At 44.9% G+C, this 21481-nt stretch overlaps 1 protein-coding gene across 1 annotated transcript in view; it reads right to left on the bottom strand.

Moving 5' to 3' along the window:
* Positions 1 to 13386, bottom strand: part of fgf11a (fibroblast growth factor 11a) — a 34827-nt gene extending 21441 nt beyond the window's left edge. Inside the window, exon 1 of the mRNA XM_086024062.1 lies at positions 12459 to 13386. Coding sequence (XP_085880188.1) covers positions 12459 to 12651 — 193 coding nt within the window. The 5' untranslated portion in view covers positions 12652 to 13386. The remainder of the gene's footprint in view (positions 1 to 12458) is intronic.
* Between the last annotated feature and the right edge of the window lie 8095 nt (positions 13387 to 21481).

Below are 21481 nucleotides of genomic sequence, written 5' to 3'. Positions count from 1 at the left end.
TAGTCAGCCCATTGTTTTATTTCTTGCGTCACTCGTGGCTTTTAGACCTTCCAGAAAGCATTTGGGAAGACGATGTCGCCACGGCCTTTTGCTTTTGTCAAGTATCAAAAGTTTTCGATCTGGTCAAGATGTCCCTGCAATTGTTTTAGTCATCGAACATGATTTTTGATTAGATGACATTTTGTATTTTTAATTTCGACGCAATGATTCCACCCGACAGCGATGATATGAAGAGCTCTCGGGATGGGGCTAATGAGACGTGCGGTTGTACCTAATGTGTTGTCCGCCGAGTGTACAGCGTCGCTCACCTCCCACCTCTGCTCTCCTTCCTTCCCTGCATGGCACAATGCTGAGCCAGCACTTCTTCCTCCTTCATGTCTCTCTCTCTCTCTCTCTCATTCTTCTGCATGCTCGCTCTGTCATAGCCTCTCTCAGAAGGCCACAGCAGTGGAACATGGGGCACAATGCTAATCAGGCTGCACACACACACACACACACACACACACACACACACACACGCAGGAGACCGAGAATGCAGTCTTAACGAGTGTCAGGAGTCGTCACAAAAAAAGAGGCGACACTTTCTCTCCTCTCTCCCAAATGAGGCAATTAAGGCATGCCTAACGAGAACTTTTTGTCGTTTTGTTGTTGTTGTTATTTTTTGCCGCAGGTCATATCACTTTCATCACTTTCATTTGCAAAGTGAACACCGGCCCCAACCGGCCGTTTCTGATGAGTGATGTGCCGCAATACATCAGTCAAACCCACGGAAATGTCAGCCGTGTCGCGCGCGGAAGCGTCTCATCGCCCCGCTTTGCTTTACTGCGCACATATTAGATTGCGTGATTAGGATTTGGGGCTCATTTGTCTTAATTTGTCTTCTTTTTTCGTCGTCTCTCGCTTTCTCTTCATTAATTTTTCATGTTCTAATGGCTTCACTTGTGACCCTCAGATTATGGCATCCTTGATTTGCATAAATGGAAAATTGGAGCACGCGAAACTAGGAATGCATTTTTTTGGGGTGAAAAAAAAACAACAGCTTTATTATGTCACACTTAATTTACCTGCTAATTTGTTGTTCATAGTTGGATACCCTCCACCTTTCGTATATGCGTACTAAAATGGTTTCACTGCTCTATATTTCGTGTTTGCTTATCAGTTAGCATGGCTTTTCCGTCTTCCCCTGTTATATATATATATATATCTATATATATATATATATATATATATAGATATATATATATATATATATTTTTTTTTTTTCCTACTCCTCATCTTCTTTTAGTATAACAATACTTGTCAGAAGTGAAACTTATTTGCCACAGTGGAGGCGCGAATTAGTGACTCAGTGGAGCCGTGGTAGCTAGCCGTTAGCTCAGCGCCTAGCATTTCCTCAGTACTTCCCAAGCAGGGAGAATGGGATCCTGTTCAACATGGATGCACTGTTGTTGTCTTTTTTTTTTTTTAATTAAGCTATTAGTTCCATGGGTAGACGTGCTTGAAGTCATTTTCACTCGGCGGAAGATGCAATGAAGTCCCTAACAAGCGTTATCGTGATTTGTTGTTTGAGTTCAAATCAATACCATAGGCTAAAACCACTTTTTTTTTTCTGATTGGGGTTCGTCCTCCAAGTCTACAACCCGGTTCATAATAGGATACGTGTTGCCGCTTGACCGTATTAATTAGCTGCTTAACGCCACCTGGTTCCAGGTGGGGCAACGGCAGGGAAACAACCTTTCATTTCTCCTACCTCCCGCAAGAAAAATCTCGCTGCAGAATCTTCTGGCATGTTTCTTTTTTGTCTCCCCAATCTGTGTGTGCCTGCCTGTGTAATCATATCCTTTGCACCATAGGCTCCCAGTGCAATCTCATGCATCACTACTCTTTAATTAAACTGATTTGCAGAGAATTTCTCCTCCAGTGTGAAGCAGCTTCATTTAAATCCATGCAGCACTGCATTGGTGTCAAACGCGAGGGCCGCGGGGGCAGGTCTGGCCCGCCTCATCGCTTTTTGTGGCCCATTAAAGCGAATGGCATGGCTGCCTCATGTTTCTTGCTAAATGAGGTTTAATAACATTTTTTCCCCTTAAAGTCCCTTCTTAAAATGAACAATTGCTGCGACAAATTTCCAAGAATTCAGAATTTAAATTTACTATTCACTAACACTATTTATCGCAATCAATGCAATACAAATGCAGTGTTGCTGCAGTTATTTTCAAAAAGTAACTTAGTAAATCTACTAATTATGTGACTTTAAATGTTACTTAGTTAAGTTACTGATGACTTCACTTTAAAAGTAACTAAGTTAGATTACAAGTTACTTTTGTTAAATTCATTAGATGCAGACAACCCCGCCTAACATAAAAATGCCAATGCTAATAATTAATTGGAAGTGCCGCTTTGAGAATAAAGTTTTATTTTAAATTAAAAATAAGCTAAAGACACCATTTTTTGACTTAACATGAATAATTTGTTGTTTTTATTTTAATAAATAAGTCATTGTATTTCATAAAGTAATAAAATATTTTTTTTAGACCTCACTGAACATATGTTTCTTTTAAAAGCAGTCTGTTTTGGTCTCACATTTTTAATTGTAATGGCAAACTTCACACTTATAATGTACAGTGTTTGGATGTATAATGATGAAACATATATATTTCATGAAGTCACACAGCCTTGTGGGTCTTTCTCTTTAAGATTGAATATGCTGCAATCATTTTGTTTTTTTCTTCAATTTGATGTACTGGTATCGTTTTTGAAGCTAGATAACACTTTGTCACCAGCACACAGTGTGCAACGTACCTTCATATTTTCCTTTCCTCCGTTGTTATTTTTCATGTGGTCGAAACGTGACACGGGAGCATACGTGACGTCACTCCCTCAGATGGGAATGCAAATCGTTAAGTCCCAGAATGCTTCACTTCAAGCCGTGTACGCTGTAGTTCCCCTTCTGTATGTATTCTATAACGTACCGTTGTTTGCTGTGTGTCTTTATCAACGCATGGGGTCACCTCCTGTATTTGTTTATTTGTTAATCATTAATTTTGCTCCACGTATACATGTGAGGGAAAACGGTGATTGAAGAATATGTGATTCCGACTCGAGTGCTGTCAAATGTCACCCGCTGCTGCGCCCGTGAGGTAATTATGAGGTCAAGTCAAATTTATTTCTATAGCCCTTAATCACAGGAAAGTCTCAAAAAGTAATGTGTTACATTAGTCGTTACTGTAAAAAAAAAAAAAAAAAAGTTCTATTAGAGTAACGCGTTAGTTTCATCACTGTTCAAATGTCCCCCTCGCACCTCTTGTGCGCACTTGTCCACAACTCCAGTCCTGCACGCACAGTCAGGATCGATGTTCCCCCTCGGCGGCGTGCCAGCAAACTCTTCCCGAGTGTTACCGCACGCAAACCTTGCTCAGCCGCAATCGGACGTCAGCGCCAAGGCGTCCCCATCCCGTCCTTGCCATAGACTTACGCGGGTATTCCCCGCCTTCCCTCCAATGACATTAATCTTACATGTTTACTTCCGCAGGAAACCACAACATGACCCCGAGGGTGGGAGTGTGCACACGCGTGTGTTGTTGAGAGAGTTAGTTAATATTTGAAGCCGCTGTGTCTCAAGCCTGAGTGTTCCAGTCACATTGAGATGTAGCCGTAACATCGCTTCCTTCTTATGTAATATTGGACACAAGTTTAAAGTGAAGTGCAAATACTTACACTCACTTACTGTATGTCAAAGTACTCTCGTTATTTTTGTTTCCAGCTCTGCGGATGACAACACGTAATTTTATAACAAAAGGTGAGTCGAGTGATGAGATTTTTTTTTTTTTTTTTTTTTCAGTTTCAGTGAGATCACTAATGCAAGGTAATTGAAAAACAAAAATTGTAGTGCTTGGTTATCAAAACTGGTATTTTTAACAAGTGACAGTAAAAATTCATTTTCACTTTTGCATTTCAGCGTCTGTACTTGTTTACTTTTATTTAACCCTTTATAGGGCACTCATTGAAACACTATGAAATTTAAAAAAATGAACTTTAGCCTGTTATTAGGTGGCCATAACCAGAGTTAGAATACACATTCACAAGCAGAGCTGTGATTGGCTGTTACCTGAGCCTTCAACATGTGATGACATTTTCAGTCGACAGCAAAATGCGTTTTTACAGGTGTTAATCGAACATGAAAAATAATGAAGGCATCAAATTCGTCATGGACAAAATATCGACTATTTATTGATGGAAAATTGCAAAATTACCAAAGCATCCCTTTAAGTAAAGCACTAAAGTGCAGCGTGCACTACCAGGATCTCTCCTTCAGAGGGTGCAAATTCTCCATACAAACATTGCATTCCACAATGCAACCATTTCACATAGCATTTAAAAAAATATATATTTATTTTGTACCGTGTCGCCGCCAGCTCCAGCCAGGGCGTCCTGCGCAGCCGCGCAAGGAGGCGCATGCCAGAAACCACACACATCAATCATGACTTTTCGTCCGGCTGTACATTCGATTTCCTTTGCGTCTCCCTTGCTTTTGCTCTCTCCATCCTTTGGCGCCATCCCTCCCTGAATGTTTACCTCCTCCCTTGGCCTGCTAACTCCTGGTGTCTCCCTATCGCCGCCATCTCCTCCTCGCGACTTTGGGGCGGCTTTTAGCTCGCGCTTGCTCTTCGCTATCGGCCCATCTCGCCAAGAAGGATCTCCTTTCCTTGCCACCTCGGACGTCGCCACGTCCCTCTCGGTGGCTAAGGTCAGCGCTGCGGAGAATATCGGTCCTGAGATTCTGGGCTCAATACTTCAGCTATTTTCCGCGTGACCACGGAGGTGTCGCTCTTAGAATGAACGGCAAACTTAATCAAGAGAAAATGTGTTTTAGGTTGGAGTGCCGCCCGCCTGTGATAACGTAAAAAAAATGCGCTAAATAGCTTTACGATTGCTGAGTTTCATAATGAGAATTTAATGCTTTCCCCCTCCCCTCCGCCCGTGCATGTCCTCATGCACATCATGTGAAACGCACTCAACGTGAATATATATATGTTAATATTTCCATTTATGCACGGAGCGTGAATCAAAGGGCGGTGTGCAGATGTGGGCTGTTTTATTTTCTAGCCGCCCACGAGACCTTTGCTGAATGTCAGCACCCGAGCGCTCGGCTGGGCTGGGGGCAGCCTGTCGCGTCCCACTTCAAAACGGCCAATAAAGCCGAAACGCTTGAAAAAATAATGATGATACATTTCAGGGAAGGGCTGTCCTTCATGACCCAATGTTCCCGAGGGGCCTCGCAGCAGCTCCCTCTCGCTTTGCCCTTTTGGAGCAGCCTCAATTCTCCCATCTGGCATGAAAATACCTCCTGGTTTGATTTTAAGAAAAGCGTGCTACGCAAATAAAAATGCGTTGGAAGGGCCTCAGTCGAGAGATTGTGACGTCATCACATGATCGGGTTTTGAAAAAAAGAGCTCAAAGTTAAGCTTCCTCACCAACGCAGAGCTTAATGAGCGGCGTCTTCTTTTTTCCCCTCGCCGGGTCTAATTGCATGATGGATAATTTAATGGCGGAGGCCCCAGTTTTGGAAGAAGTTCTACCGCCTTCTCTCGCTCTCATCTGCACGCAAGGCAACTTCTGAGCGAGAGAAGTTGCAGATCTTTCCTGCGTGCGTGTGCGTGTGTGCGCGCCCTCAGACGGCTGGCGCAGTCTGTCAAGTGAAGGACGTGTCACGCACCTGTGCGCTCGCTCACCCCGGGGCACAATTTGTCCTCACGACAATTTAGTGAGTTTCGTTTTTGTGGTCCAGAAAATGCTGCTTTTCAGTAAAAAAAAATGGACATGTTTTGTGGGTTACTTGCAAAAGCAAGCTTGGTCAAAATAGAACCCCCCAAAAAACAAAATGTTTGTAATGTGTTTTTAAAATAAGGAAAATGGAATTCTATGATATTGTACATGATTAAAAACAAAAATCCGTTTATACATTTGATTTAATGCTTCATTTCAAGGCATTGTGCTGCTCCTTCTGGTGTTCCCATTTTGGCCACCCGGGGGCAGTGTAATACAATCATGCAAAAAAGTCACCACTACTCAGTGACACAATAATGTGGAACAATATTGGTTGTTTTTCGCGGAGGATAAAGAATATATGCCTCTGAGTATTGTTATATTGCCTGTCTGCATTTTTGCACAGGGTGACAACTATTAAGATTTATAAAGATTTTTTTTTTAATCCGAGCTCTGTGTATTGCGAATTATCACCTATTGCAGGTCGGTCTGGAACCCAGCGATAAATATTCATTGTACAGCGTTTTGTGCAGTTTTTCCTTTAAAATGCACTTACATGCGCGTGCCCATTCCTATCCTCAACTAATAGACCAAGGACCCGGATCCACATTGATACACATTTAAAGCACACACATGCCTACAGCGGGCCTCCATTATTCAGCGCGATGCATGTATTCACTTGGCAGCCGCGCTTTAAGTGCACAGATGCACGCGTGCATGTTGAACTGTTCCACAGGGAAGGAAGACAAGGGGAAGGAAAGTCATCAAAGTGGAAGGCTGATCAGGAAAAGCAGGACAGCAATTGGCTAAAGATGGCGCAATCCAACTGGAATCCAACTGGCTTTTCTTCCGTTGTCTTTTGTAATCACCTTCTCAAACGCTGCCATCCATTCGGGTATCAGTCAGAGAGCGCCGGCTGTCAGCGAATCCGACACCACCCTTGGGTGCCACAGTCTTGCGTGATCAAAGTAAATGAACACGCACACAGGCAGGAAGGCACGCACGCATTTGTGTATAACGAGTGACGGCGCAGCATGTGTGTTTTTGTGCGAGAGGTAAACACTCACTCAAGTGGACATAGATGACATATGACTTAATGAGTTGGACAGTGTCAGGCTGGTCAGGGACAAAGTCACGCTCACGACCACCCGGTGCGTGTTGACACATACGCGCGTCACCAAAGCGGCATCGCCATGTGACCCACGTCTCGCTCGCTTCTGCACGCAAACCACGCGGCAAATTGAATGCATATAAAATGCTCATGCTTCACTATCCTGAACCGGAACTGTCAGCAATTGTTTGACGGGACCATGATGCCCGGGATCGCGTGGGATCCCAGATGGGGGCAGTTCAACTGTCTTAAAATTGTTGGTGCGAAATTAACGCAGATTGGGTGGAATAGTTAACTCAGTGCTGGGTCCAAAAAGAACCGAGTCAATACTGGGTTGTTTACACCCAAAAATTTGGTTGAGGATTTGACCCAAAACATCAGGTCAAGATTTTGAGCCAAAAAGGGTTAAAAACAGCCCATACTGATGAGTTAATGCGACCGAGAAATGGTTTACCAGGTCATCACGACACGTTTACACTGTGCAATATCTCTGCCGCCTGCAATATTGGAATCGTCAAATGCCTGGATTTTTGCACATTCGACTGGATATGTATTGTTTTTTTTTTTTGTGTGCACCAGACCAGGGATGGGCATATTAAATGCTGGAGGGGAGGGGGGGGGGGGGGGTTGTGCTACTGGTGGGGGCCACAGAGGACCACGCACTTTCTAATCAGATGACAAATGACAAAAGTGCTATTTTAAAAATGTAAAACACATACTCTTAATGTGTCTCATTTTTTAATGGACTTTTTCAAAAAAAATATCAACTATCCTAACACAACAGCAAAGGGTTTGAAACAAACCACAACAACAACAACAACAAAATTCCCCCCAGTAAAAGGGCTCTTTTGCATAAAAATTACCATTCAAGGATGGCACAAAAGTACTGAACAAGAAAACAACATATAAGGGTAAGCGAAACTAAGACATGTCTGACGTCTAGTGATGATGGTGATATTGGAACTTAAAATTACAGTCGACTCCTGCATATTTGCAGTTCGGCACATGCATATTCACAGATTTAAAAAAAACACAACGTTTTTTTATTGTTGTTTTTTTTCATAAATCAAGGGGCCACTCAGACTGTGTTCACGGGCCACATGCAGTCCATGGGCCGACAACTGTCCATCCCTGAACCGAACAGCAATACCGAAATGAACCCCGGAAGCTTATGCGTGTTATTAATTGACAAAGATGAAAACAAAGGACATTTTCATTATAATAATAGTTAGTTTTAGTTAAAGAATGTAAGATATGGTTTCAGTTGTTGTTTTATTTTTTTTAAAGCATTTTCATTTTCCTTTGACGAAAGTGTTTTTACAATTGTAGTTATTGTTATGTCGTTATTTTGTTACTTTTTGTTAATTATAGTAATTATAGTAACCTGGGCTGGGCATTCCGCCTATGTGACGGACCGGTCCAGTCCGCCTATCCGCCTATGACGGACGCCATAAACGATAGATGGGAAACTTAAAAAAAATAGTCAGGTTAAGCATAGTCGCAGGCCCATTTTTTTCAGACTATGTAATCGTCTATTTTTGCGGTTTAAAAAAATGGTAGCTGGAGCGGCCTATAGGCCATTTCTATTTGGTCCGACTGGACAAAATCGCGGATAGACAGACGGCGGAATGCTACCGCGGCTGGAGGCGGAAGGCGATAAGCGGACTGCAAATTTTTATTAAAATTCCCAACTCTAGTAACCTTGTTGTAGAGTGGGCCGGTTAGAGAAAATCTGCGATATAAATTGAAATATGTACAATTTAAAAATCTGCGATACACCGAAACTGCAAAGACTAAACCTCAAGGTAAGCTGAAAACACAACGGTACCGAATGTACTGATTGTCCTTTCTTGTTCTACTTCTTGTGCGGTCGACCGACGATTTGCACACCAGCTTCGTGGCGCATCGGCGCCACCAACTGATATCGTCCTTCCACTGCGAGGAAACCAATGTGAATTGATGGCGGCCGGACATTGTGAGGTTTGCTGCCGGGGTCTGAAGTGCACTCCGTCTTTTGCAAGTGAAAGATCCTGGCACAAAAGTTTGTGGTACTTTGTGGAAAAGTAGCAAAAATACTTGATCTGATAACGATGATTGATACACTCCCCGGCCGCTTCTCTCAAAACGCTCTGCGGCAAAACAAACCATCAATCAATAAGCCAGAAGACGGTGGTGGGGGAGGCACGTTCATCATCACCGACGCTAAATATTCGCATCAACCGCAGCTTTCAACACGGTGGCCGAGTCTGTTACACAAGTCAGTGGCCATTGTGTTTTCGCACTGGATGTCACGACACGCTCTTTCTCACAACGGCGCCGCCCGTCATGATGTAACGCGGCAGCACAATGGCTGCGCAATCTAATGCCCAAAATGAGTTGATATGGCGAGAAAACACGGCGGGGTGGGCGGAAGGCCCGACGCCCTTGAGAAGAGAAGCTAATAAAGGGGGGCCGCTTGCTGCCTGCTCCGGTCCTGTCCAGCGGGCCGGTCCATAGAGCCACTAAATATGCCCGCTTCAATGTGTGCTCTCCAAATTATCGACACATCGGTGTGTGTTAACGACAGATGATGAATCGCGAAGCGGGCAGGGACGAAGCGACCGGGCCCGGCCCGGTCCGGCTCGGATAGGAACCGGAGCCGCTATCCTCGAGGCTACGGTTGCACTGTGACTCCAGAGGACAACACAAGCTATTTCGGTTTGGCTTTGATACCCAATAGGGGGCTTAACGTCCTCATTAGATAGTATCGCGCGCGCACGGGAGGGGCGACATTATCTCCCCCGTGCACCCGCTCCCGCAATTATCATGGCATCCCATCGTTTGTTTGCGTAAGCACATCAATCTGCTGATGCGTTCGTTTGCGTGGATGCGTGCGCTCATCGGAATGTCGAATGCGTGTTTTGCCTTCGGCGGGCGGGCGGTGGGGCTTCATTTGGGAGGCCGCGCAGGTCGAGTCGACCTTGGGATAAGACGAGTGGGCTCGCGGATTGCACGGTTTGGATGTGGTTGCTTGCGTAATGAGAGGAGGTATGTGGGTCAGGCTGGGCCACACGAGCACATGGCCCACGCACACGCCATCCGTCACTCACAGGGCTCTGAATGTGAAGGGGGCAAAGTACCAAAAAGCCCACCCAGCAGATACGTTCTTAAGAGGGCTGTGGCATTCAATTCGCCAGTTTGTCTTCAAATCGGGGTCCCATTCCAAGAATGACAGAATTGAGTGCTGGGAAATGATGAGAACAGAAAACATTTTCGTGAAATGTTTGATTTATTTGATTAAAATATGGGTTAGTCACAATTAAATTTGTTTATAGAACAGAGAGTTTGAATTAAGTCAGTAAAAGGATTAGGTTGAATTCATAGTGAGTTAAAAACATGTAATCTAAAAAAATATACTGGTAGATATTAATCATTTTTTGTTTTTATATTACTTGTAATTGGTTTAATTTAAATGATAATAATAACAATAATAAATTATAGATAGAAAATACAATTAAAGTGCATTTGGATTTTTACAAATTAATAAAATTAAGTTTAATTGATTTTGTTAAGATAAATAAATAATAAACAAATAAATGCATTCATATAAAATCTAACAGATGTTAATAATTGATACATTTTTACTTGATTTTGTATTCCTTTACCTCATAATAATGATGGGAAAAATGTTTGTAATTTCTAAAATTGTAATATGTTTTTAGTTAGGCTATGTAAAAATGGATTGATGATTATTTTTCTTTCTTTAAAAATATATACACCAAACTAGGTTAAGAATAACCAAGATGAGTTAAAAGTAACCAAATATTTTTAATATTTTTAACCCGGCAGTTTTATCATTTATAAGTAGGTTATAATTGACATATTTTACATCCACAGTTTAACCCTAACTCTTCATTTTATTTTATTTTTTTACCTCATCTATGCTTTGAGGTGGCCTGAAAATCGAATGCCTTTCCTTGAGCACAAAAGTTTGCCCTCCCTTGCTTTCGGAGAACACGCGCGCTCGCTGGCGCGTGCGCGCCCGCCAACAACCTGAAACGGCCTTCGGCGAAACAACGGCTGGCCAAACTTTCCGCGGCAGTGACGCAGAGGCGGACGGCCTTGGCTGCGTGATGACACCGCCGCGCAGCTCAACCCAAATATTAGAAACAGCAGATGACACACGCATTGTTTCAGGTGTCACCAAGCCGCCGTGAAGCCTTGAAAAAGGGCCACTGTGTCGCCCCGCGTGCATGCGCGGCCCTCCTTGAGAGAATGATGAAGATGCGCATCGCCATACGTGGTACTTAACACGGACCCCGTCAGTGAAACGGTCAAGCCGATAATGGCTCTCTAACCCCAGCCTCCTCGCTCGGGTCCCGCCATTAGCATAATAAATCCATAAGCGTGTTGAAAAGCGCCGAGAGCACCGTTGCCCGCAACAATGGCCGGATGTCGCCGCTTTCCCAGCACCGCTGCGACCTGTCCCACATGTTTTACGACTGTAATCACACAAGCCAGTCACCGCCGGCGTGGCAGATGCTGCTTTGCTGTTGGAGGTTGCCCCTCGTTGCCAACTTTGCACATAAACGCGTCCGCATAACAAACGCAGTCACTGCACGCCTTGCGCAGACACGCTTGAAAAAGTCCCGTCAAATATTTCACTGATAGAGACGAAGAACGATAATCACGATATAGACACAATTTGTGAGCACGGAAAATGTGTGGGTTTAATATTCAAAGTCATCCGCTGGGAAAGCAACATTTAAAGCCTTTTCGGTAATAACGATTCCATTCAGAATGACTTTGTAACTCTTCGCCAGCCTGAAATAAAATTCAGTCATCGCCCATTCCCATCCATTGTGTCACCTAAGATCTGATCTTCGCCTCTATTTTACTGTAGCTGAGAGAAGGTGCGCTCACTTTGTTTTCACAACTGTCCAGTACGTAGCCAGAACCGCTTCGTGGCCACAAATCGTCTTCTTGTGTCTACCTCAGTGATTTTTTTTTTTCTTTTTTCGAACTCATAACATAATCCTCCTTTATCTGCATAATCTGCATAATCATAATCTGCTCCTTTAGTCCATGGTCTGGTCCAAATCAAATGACTCTGAGGAGGATGTTGACGATGAGCAAAATGTGGCATTTACCTCAATAAGGCAGAGTGGCTAATTGTGCAATTAGCATGCTAACGTCCAAGACAAGTACAGATGACGTGCAACCTGCCTCAAGGGCTGCAAAAGTAGTACGCAAGCCATCGAAGGAGGCGCCCGTGGTCACGTTTTACTCACCTCCCATAAACGCAATTTTCATGATATCGCTTTATTTTTGAGCTGAACCAACCGGCATGCAAAGCATACAAAACACAAGTTGGGAAAGTGGATTTGCAGACTAGATTGGAAACAATCCCATTCTGGTTTGTGTGCAGCCAATGGAAAGACAGGCTGGAAGGATTCCCAGATTGGGATTAAGATCTGGTCTGGAAATTACAGCATGGCTGTCCTCTGCACTCAGGATTAATTTGAATTCTGGCCTGGGACCATCAGCGTCCCGCTGTCAGAAACCGTCAGAGGAGGAGAAGATCTAACAAAGTGGAGCTCACCTGGTCTTTTTTCCATTTTTCTCCCTCGGGTGCCGCATAATCGGACCTTGGATATCAAAATGAGGATTTGCTTCTGGCAGAGCGACTTGTTGCTTTTCGGGCACGGCTTCCGCTTGCTGGCAATCTGACGGTTGGTCTGGGGGTCCTTGACCTCCCGACGCTGCCGAATGAGGGAGCTGGCAAGGGCGGCCATCTTGCCAGCACAGGCCCCGCTGGCAGCCCGGTGGCGCCCGGATGTTGGGGGGTACCGTGGGCCACCCCCCCTGTCCGTTCACCCAGGGCGACGGGGCGGCGCTACGGTGGTCTTGACTTGATGAGCTGGAGGAAAATGGATGAAAGGCAAGAAGGAGTGTACCCTCAAAAACCACACAACTGAAACGGAGGCTTGTTGAAGTTCCTAATCTGGCGAGCCCTGAACGGATTCGTCTGCGTTCTTTTCTTCGGACGGGTCATGTTCTCATCCAAACAAATAGATGAGTTCCACTCCAATCCAGCCCCTGTCCCCTTGGGCTCCGGCGAAGTTTGACTCCACCATTCGCCCAAATTGTGGAATCCGTCACTGGTGACTGTCGACTGCCCCGCCGTCGCCGTTCGACACAATGACGGCGTAAGTCCAAGAAGTGCACGAGCAGATCCGACCTGAGGTATCAGCTCAAAAGGAGGAAGCCGTCTGACTTACTCCCTCTTTCCGAGTCCTTCGTGCCGTCCTGCGTTCCTGAGCGGGCAAGTGAGCGGACGTGGGAGCGCTCCATCCGAGCGTCCTCCCAGAGGTGACATTCAAAGCGTGGGAGCCAGACGAAGGGCTTGGGAAGAGCAGCGCTGATGCGATCTACCCCCCCATGTCGGATCAAGCTCTCTCCGAGTCCCTCCGCCGAGTGCGAGCGGAGCGCCGTGTCCTTCAGCCACGCTCGCTGCCTTGCAGCTGGCGGAACGGGGGGGGGGGGGGATGAATGAGTGGAATGAGACACAGAGAGGGAGGGGGGGGGGGGAGGGGGAAGGAGCAGAGGGAGGGGCTAGCTGGCAGGTATGCAGTATATACAGCGGACTGGAAGTCTGATCTGCTTCTGGGTGGCTCTGGTGAATGGGACCTCAGAATGAGAGAGAGGGAAAGACTGAGAGACGGACCCCCCCACCCCCCCCCCCCTCTCTTTTACTCTCTCTCACTAAAAAGTCATTGCCGCCGTGACCCCCGCATCTCCAAACCTTTTGACCGTTTTTTTCCCCAAGGTATTCGCAGGCACTCGTGCATGCCAAAGCAACAGGTGAGGCAAGGCAAGGTAGCTTTATTCATACAGCACATTTCGTCTGCAAGGTAACTCAATGTGCTTTGCAAAAATTATTGGTACAACATTTCAAAGCAGTTACAAACAAAAGATAATTCAAACTACTGAATTGAAAGGTAGCTGACTAAAATTAACGAACAAAAAAAATTGACAGTGCGCTCGGGGCTGACGTCACTTTTGTATTCAAGTTGCGTGCAGCATAACAGCTAAGGTCGGATTTTTTGGGGGGACAAAAGGTTTCCGCAGCTGTCCAACACATTGCGGTCATTTTTTTTATTGGGAGACATCATGCAACAAACATGTTTTCGTCGCTTTGATAAGGAAAGAAATTTCCGGATATGCGTCGACGTTTTGAAAGTGTCTCAAGATTTACTCTGGGAAAAATAAAAAATAAAAACCTTCCTGCCGTCTGGAGAACCCACTTTTATACTAAAAACCCGACATTGGTTTTGTTTTTATTTACGTATTTATTTATCCTTGTTCCTCAGTCCATTTCGGACCATATGATCAGTTCAAAAGCGCTCGCCGAGCTGCCTGCCATGATTTTTGGTGAGCAGTGAACATCATCATATTTTATAGATGAATACAGATTCCATACACTGGAATGAAAGTCGCCCTTTTTTTTTTTTTTTAATTTTTACAATGTCACTCTGCCCAACTTGACAACAGATTTTCGTTTCCCTTCTCCCAATGTCATACGATTTTGAATGAAACTGTGGCCGGTTCACCATCCCATCTTTGCATGTTCCTCTGTTGGCGCAAAATCAACATTGGGATCGTGAAGGTAAAAAAAGTGTCTGAACTCGGATGCCGAGTGCGGACGCTAAAATTGGCGGACAACTACATTCAATCGGCCGGGTGGCTGCGTTAAACGGTGGCCGTGATGTCGGCAGGGGGCGCGCGTCTGCGTTCTCGCGGCGCAACGAGACCACATTTTCTGTTTGTGAAAATCCAACAGCGCCCAGCCCTTCACCCTCCCGGTCTGATTTGCTGCTGTGTGCAGATAGCGTCGGCACACACACACACACTCACACACTGTCATCCGGAGAGTCCATTAAAACGCTTGTGTGTCATTCGTCTCGCTGCGCAACAAGACAAGTACAAGCCTGCGGAAAACGCATGACGGAGCCAAATGAACGTCGGACACACTTGCGCTTCGCAAACTGCCAACAAAACCATAATGAACAAGAATGTTGTCTTTGTCAGAGTGGAAAGTGCGAGGGCCAAATCGGGATTTATAACGCTTACCTCCGTGCGCTCTGTGTGTGCGCGCGTGTGTGTGTGTGTGCTGCCCTATTGATGCGACATGAAGGGACATGCAGGAGGTCAACACAGACTTGATGCGAGTTGAAAAAAGAAACAGACGAGTAGATTCTGACATCATGACCAGAGACGGGAACGTCCCGGCGAAGAGAGTACGACATAAGAGGAAACGAAAGGAGGAGGTGGAGGAGATGTGTGTTTCTGCTTCGGTTATTTCGAGCAGCAGTCGCTTTCCAACTTGGGAGGCCGATGTCACTCCAAATGTGTTTGTTAACGTACATCAAGCTCACGCAGCAAATGTTGCTCGTGTCGCCTGTCGTTACCGAAAATCACACCCGACAGAGATATTAGAAAAGAAGGCACGGTGCTCAGTGATTATTCTGGCTTTGTTTTGAAGGCTTCATTGTTTCTCAATTGCACCCCAACTCATCTGCCCCCCCCCAACTCCAAAAAAAATTTAAAAAATAAACGCCCTTTTTTTGCAGTGGATCTCTGCTGCCTGGAACACTGAGGGGTGGGGTTGGAGCGGGGCAGCTTAGCACCACCTCGCCGCCTATGGAGCGGCCCACTAAGTCGGCCAAAACGAGAGAGATAGAGCGAGGGGGCGAGCAAGGCGGCTGGCAGCCAGCAAGGACAAACCTGGAAAGAATGGGGCCGCTTCCACACTGGGGCCGCGGCGCCATATCGCAGTGAAACAAATTGAGATTAGCTTTCCGTGAGCCGCCGAGGAGAAAAGCAGGATGTAGGAAGAAGTGCGGCCGGCAGATTGGAGCGGGAAAAGTGCTTATTATTATTCGGAAGAAGAATATTCTCCTTGGGGCTAGGTTTTTTTTTGGGGGGGGGGGGGGGGGGGGGGGGGGCATTTTTTTCAACACGGTTGACTTTGTTGTTTTGTTTAAAGCCAAACCTTAACGATTTTAATCATTTGATCAGGAATGGGCCACATGCGACCACACACTTGAGTGGCCCATTGATTCATTTTCCACTTTTTTTGTTGTTGTTTTTTTAGGTTTTTTATTATTGTTTGATTTTGTTTTTTATTTACAAACCCAAATATTCTTAAAAAAATAGGCAATATAGACTTTCCTCAATAAACGGTTAAATGGGGGAAACTCCCAGAAAATTGGAAAAAATCCTAAATAAGAAAAAAATGGGAGGGGAAAAAGAAAAAAGGAAATCTGCGGATGCCAAATATGCAAATATGCAGGGATGGACTGTAGTTTGAAGTTGCAACAACACCAATCACCACTAGATGGCAGACATGTCAAAGTTGCGCTTAAACTGGCTCTTATCTATATACGTACACTTTGCAATGGTATTGCGCGATGACCTGGTGAACTATTTCTTGGTAGGCAGGCAGGTAGGTTGGTTGGTCCTGCGATCAACATGATCTCAGTCAAACTCACTTCCACACTGCAGAGTTAAACACGGAAGGCAGGCATTGGCAATTGTTACTGCGGGATGACACATCGGCGAGCCAGGAGGCAGTCTCTTGCACATGGCGTGATTGACAGCTGATCTACCCCGTAAAGCCCGCGTGGAAAGTGAGCACCCGAGGCTGACCGGCGGCTCTGCGCTACAGTCCCGTTTGGCAGCTGAATGTAGTGATCGACTTCCCAGTCAATATCTAATCTAGTTGCTGTTTGTTTTCCGTGTGGTCATCCGTGTGCACCAAATCCTGCGATGAACACACAGAAGTCGCTATTGGTTACTGTGGCCCCCTTCCCTGTAACGCCCTGTGAACGTGGCTCATTCGAATGCTCTTGTTATCGGGAATAACACTGCAGTTCCATTGAAGACCCTGTAGGTTGCATTCAGACATTTGGATAGGAAGTTCTGCTAGCATGGCAGCTTTAGAGCGCCTCGTCGTCGCAGCACAACGACCCAGTGGGATATATTCTTGCCACAATTACCTTGAAAAAGTAACTCGTTACCTAACCACATACTTGGTTTTAAAAGTGACTAAGTTAGATAATGGTCTGCTTTTGCTTTCTCTAAAGATCCATACTTTTAAAGGGGAAATCAACCCAAACATATTTTGTGAGTGAAGCAGCAAAATCCACCCGTTTTTCGCCATCTCACGGGGCGGCCATTCTGTCATTTCTGTTGACTGAAAATGACATCACAACAACCCAGGGCTCAGCTAATGACCAATCACGGGACAGCTTCAGAAAACAGGTCAGCCGTGATTGGTCGTTGTGAGCAGTTGTGATGTCATTTTCAGTCGACAGAAGTGACAAAATGGCCGCCCCCAGAGATGGCTAAATATGGGTGGATTAACTCTTATTCCACAAATGCAATATTGATCAGAATGCCTTGTTTCAACTAATGGGCCTACATAGAACACATTCTTGAAAAAAATATGTTTGGGTTGACTTCCACATTAAAATAAGATATTTGATTATATAAGATATTTGCCAACTCGGTGTTGCTAGTTACTCAAAATAGAAGCCATTGTTGGGTAACACATTGCCGGCATCACTGGTCACCTGAATGTGTTGAAAGATGCTAAACGAAGTAGCGTCCATTTTTCCCGTTCGTATTTGATTGACAGTTGAGCGGGGTGCGGTTTCAGCCCAGTCAGCGGACCCTCTTGTTGTGCCTCCTTGAAAGCGCTTTTAGTCATCAGACTGCGCAGGTGTACCTAATGTTGTGGCCAGTCTGGAGGAAATAAAGGCTAACGAGGGGAGCCTCAAATCACCCCCAATTATTTTCCACTTTGCCGATAATGACGCTCGCTCGGATGTGCACGCCATTATGCCGCCATAAATCTCCGCGGCGAGCCTCTCCACTTTGCATTCTTCAAGCGGAGCGCGGCAGCTGTGGCAGCCAGCGCGCAGGAGCGAGGCGCATCTGTTTTTTTTTTGTTTTTTTTATGACGCCGCACGTTGGAGTCAAAAACACATTTTTAATCATTAGCATTATTGCCTGGCTTGTTCATATTTCTGCTTTTGCGCTTTGCCAGCTGTCCAATCTTCAAGTCATGGCAAACCGTCGCGCACGTACGCCACCGGTGGCAGCCATGTTGCCCGGACTGGGAGGTCATCAGGGCCAGTGTCTTTGTTCTCCCTCGTTCCTCTTTGCACCTTTTCTTTTTGTCGGCCTAACCTTTTGGCTAACGCAGAATAAAATGGCCATCCTTCTTGCCGCGCTCCTGTGTGATTGTTTGCCGCGGGCGTGTAGATTTAATTAAACCCTGCATAAATGTATGAACGCGTGGCAGCGGGATGCCACATGCGCGACACGCGACTAATACAGCGAGCTGCAAAATGCAAAGAGGTGTGATCGCACAGCTTGGCGGCTTCCATTTTTACATTTGCTTTGAAATGATGTGGCGCAAAGAAGGCTCATTTGGATCAGCACCACCTCCTGTGTAGACCTGGATTTTCATTACCATTCAGGTATTATTTACTTTATAAGGGAACAAAAACATCACAACTACTTCTCTGGCGGCGGCTTCAGACAAGCTCAGTCGAGTTTGGTTAAGCCGTTTCTGCATAATCCTGCTGACAAACAAAAATCAAATAATTAGAGCATTAGATCTGTGTTGCCGCAGTTACCTTGAAAAAAGTCACTTTGTTACTTTATAGCTTGCTTCAAAAAGTAACTTAGTTACTTTCCTGATGACTTGATTACTTAAAAGTAACTATATTAGATTACAAGTGACTTTGATAGTTACATTCAACAGATACCGACAACCCTGCTTAACATAAAAATGACGCCCGGTTTTGCCACTTAATTGGAATTGCATTTTTAACAGTGATGTTTAAGAATAAAGTTTGTAATTATTTAAATGATTTTTTTTGAACATTTTTGACCTTACCATAATAACTTTTAATTCCAAAAAGTATTTTCTGAATTGACTAATTTAACATAAATGGTCACTGATAGTGTAGTGGTACACGCGCCCGAGTTGTGTGCGGGCAGCGTGGGATCGATTGCCGCTCAGTGATGGTGTCTGTGTGTGTGCCCTGCTAATAGGGTTGCGTCAGGAAGGGCATCCGGCGTAAAATGCTTTGCCAAATCAATGATGCGAATCGTGCGGGCGCTTGATTCGCTGTGGCGACCCCTGAGGGGACAAGCTGAAAGGATAACAACATAACAAATTTAACATAAATGGGCGATTTTTTTTTTTCCATTGAAAAAAAACCTTTCTAGACTTCACTTAATATGAATAAATGTTTAAATAAAATAAAAAAAATTCAACATTTATAATGTATATTTTTTATAAATTCAACAATTCAATCTGAGCACCTCCTGCGGTCACACAATCTTTTGGGATTTTCTCTTAAGCTTGAATGTGCTGTACCCATATGTATAGATTTTTTCAATAGTGTTATTGAAGTTAGATAACACCCTGTTGACAGCACAGAAAATAGAGACGGTATTTCCATCTTGAAAACGTTAATGTCCCTGCTTCCTCCATCGCTGTTTGTGTGGCATGGTGCGGACATGTGAGTGGTCAATGCTTGTCCATTCTTTCTCACTGCTGCAACCTAGAGGCGGTTCACTGCAACTGCTTTTGATGGGGAAAGATACTACGATGTCAAGTTCAAGTAAATATATTTTGCGTAGTAATGTTTTGTGATCTTTGAAGAGTAACTGTAGTCTGATTATTTGACTGGAAAAAGTAACATGGTAGATTAGTTGTTAGTGGGCATATTTTGGAGTTACGCGTTACCGACATCACCGCATATGACGCTGTAGTTTATCCACGGGCTGCTGGAGTGTAGGAAGGGTCGCCATCGTGGTCCCGTGGCCTTCTTGCGGACGCGTGCGTCCAAGGTCTGTTGTGATTGATGTCCCTCCTCAGGCCTGTGGGCTTTGGGGATGGCACATGTGACCTCTGCAGATGCGAGTACATCAGCAACTCTCGCCCCACCTGGACGAAGTCTTGCGTAACCTTCTCCTGCAACGAGAGGACTCCTGGAACTAACCGGCGAGCACATATCTTGTCTTATCTTATTTTATCATCGAGGGGGGGTGTAATGGACTCATAGCTGCTCTTCTTGATATTATAAAAAAAAAAAAAAAAAAAATCCCTGTGAAAATAAACACAGCACAGAGAAGTGTTGTTCACAACCCTGACAAATTTGAATGATTAAAAAAAAGAAATGGCCAAGTGAATTTTAACATATGGCATTTTACATGCAATTGTACATGCAATTTTCCACACTAGAAACATACTGTGTTGTTTTCCTAACCCACTCATTGGGTACAGTCTAAAATCAGTTGGGTAACCCGAGTAACCCAATTTGGGACCAAATTTTTATTTGGGTCAATTTGACCCAACTTTCTGGGTCGTTTTGTGCAAACAACCCGAAAAGTTCAGTCAAATTGACCTAAGCATTTGACGGTCCTCTTTTGAACGACACTCTAAAAGCTAAAAAATAATCCAATTTTGGTAAAAAACTGACTAATTGGGTCAATCTGACCCACCTTCTTCTCTTTATTTTGCACAAAACAGCCTCATTTTTTGGGTGTTGTTTTGTACTATCCGACCTATTTTGGTGGTAATTTTCTGCAAAAACAACCTAGAAAGGTCAAATTGACCCAAAGTGGGATATTTTCAACCCAACTGTTTTTAGAGTGCATAATTAGGTCTTTTTTTTTTTTTACCAAACTATTTTTAGAGTGTAGCTGTGGATTTTGAGCAGGTTACTTTTACCCAAGGTTGGATTAAATATATTCACCTAGGAGTCAGGTGAGCCAAACTTTGGGCAAAATTTTGTTGTGTCACCAAAGTTGAAGCAAAAAAGTGCTGGGTCAAATCCTCAACCCAATGCACGGGTATAACAAATCCAGCATTGGCTTGATGCCTTTTGGACCCAGCCCTGGGTTAGATATTTCACCCAACATGGGTTCATTTTAACCCAGCAGTTTTAAGAGTATATATGATCCCATGGCTATTATTGATGACAGGGCGAAATGGTTCCGACGGATTACCGGACGAAGACATTGTCATTGTAACCTACCTCAATCATCCTATTTTTTGCCTTCGTTTTAATTTGAAGAGGATTTTAGAGAGCCGGTGTAGCGACGTGCATGTACACGGCCGCGCGGATGTCCAAGACGCCGCTGCAGGGATTAGCCACAAACTGATGAGGCCAGCACGCCGTGGTTGAACAAATCAGGGACAAGACGATGCATAGGCACAGGCGCTCTGATAATGCCTGGCGTGCTGTCACACAGCTGCTTTCCCCACGGCGTCACGTTGCCTTGACGGAAAACGTCATTTTCGCTTCCAAATCATGCGGTAAGGACAGTCGGCTTTTCTTTTGGTCAGCCCACTTTGGCGGACCGCGACCGCGTTAGGTGCCAAGGCGTGATGTCATAACACCGAATCCGTCAAGTGACGCTAAGAAGATAATGTCGGCGAATTGAATGAGCTCCCGGGCTCAAGTTGCTCGTCGATGTGAAACCGGACGCATCTGCATGCACGGCAGTCTCAACTTTCAGCCGGAGGCCCCCCCCCCC

This window comes from Filicampus tigris, chromosome 2, assembly GCF_054856515.1.
Source record: "Filicampus tigris isolate MCC_2025a chromosome 2, RoL_Ftig_1.0, whole genome shotgun sequence".
NCBI classification, from domain to species: domain Eukaryota; kingdom Metazoa; phylum Chordata; class Actinopteri; order Syngnathiformes; family Syngnathidae; genus Filicampus; species Filicampus tigris.
Note: the sequence above shows the minus strand (reverse complement) of the source record. Positions and strands in the feature narration are given on the sequence as shown.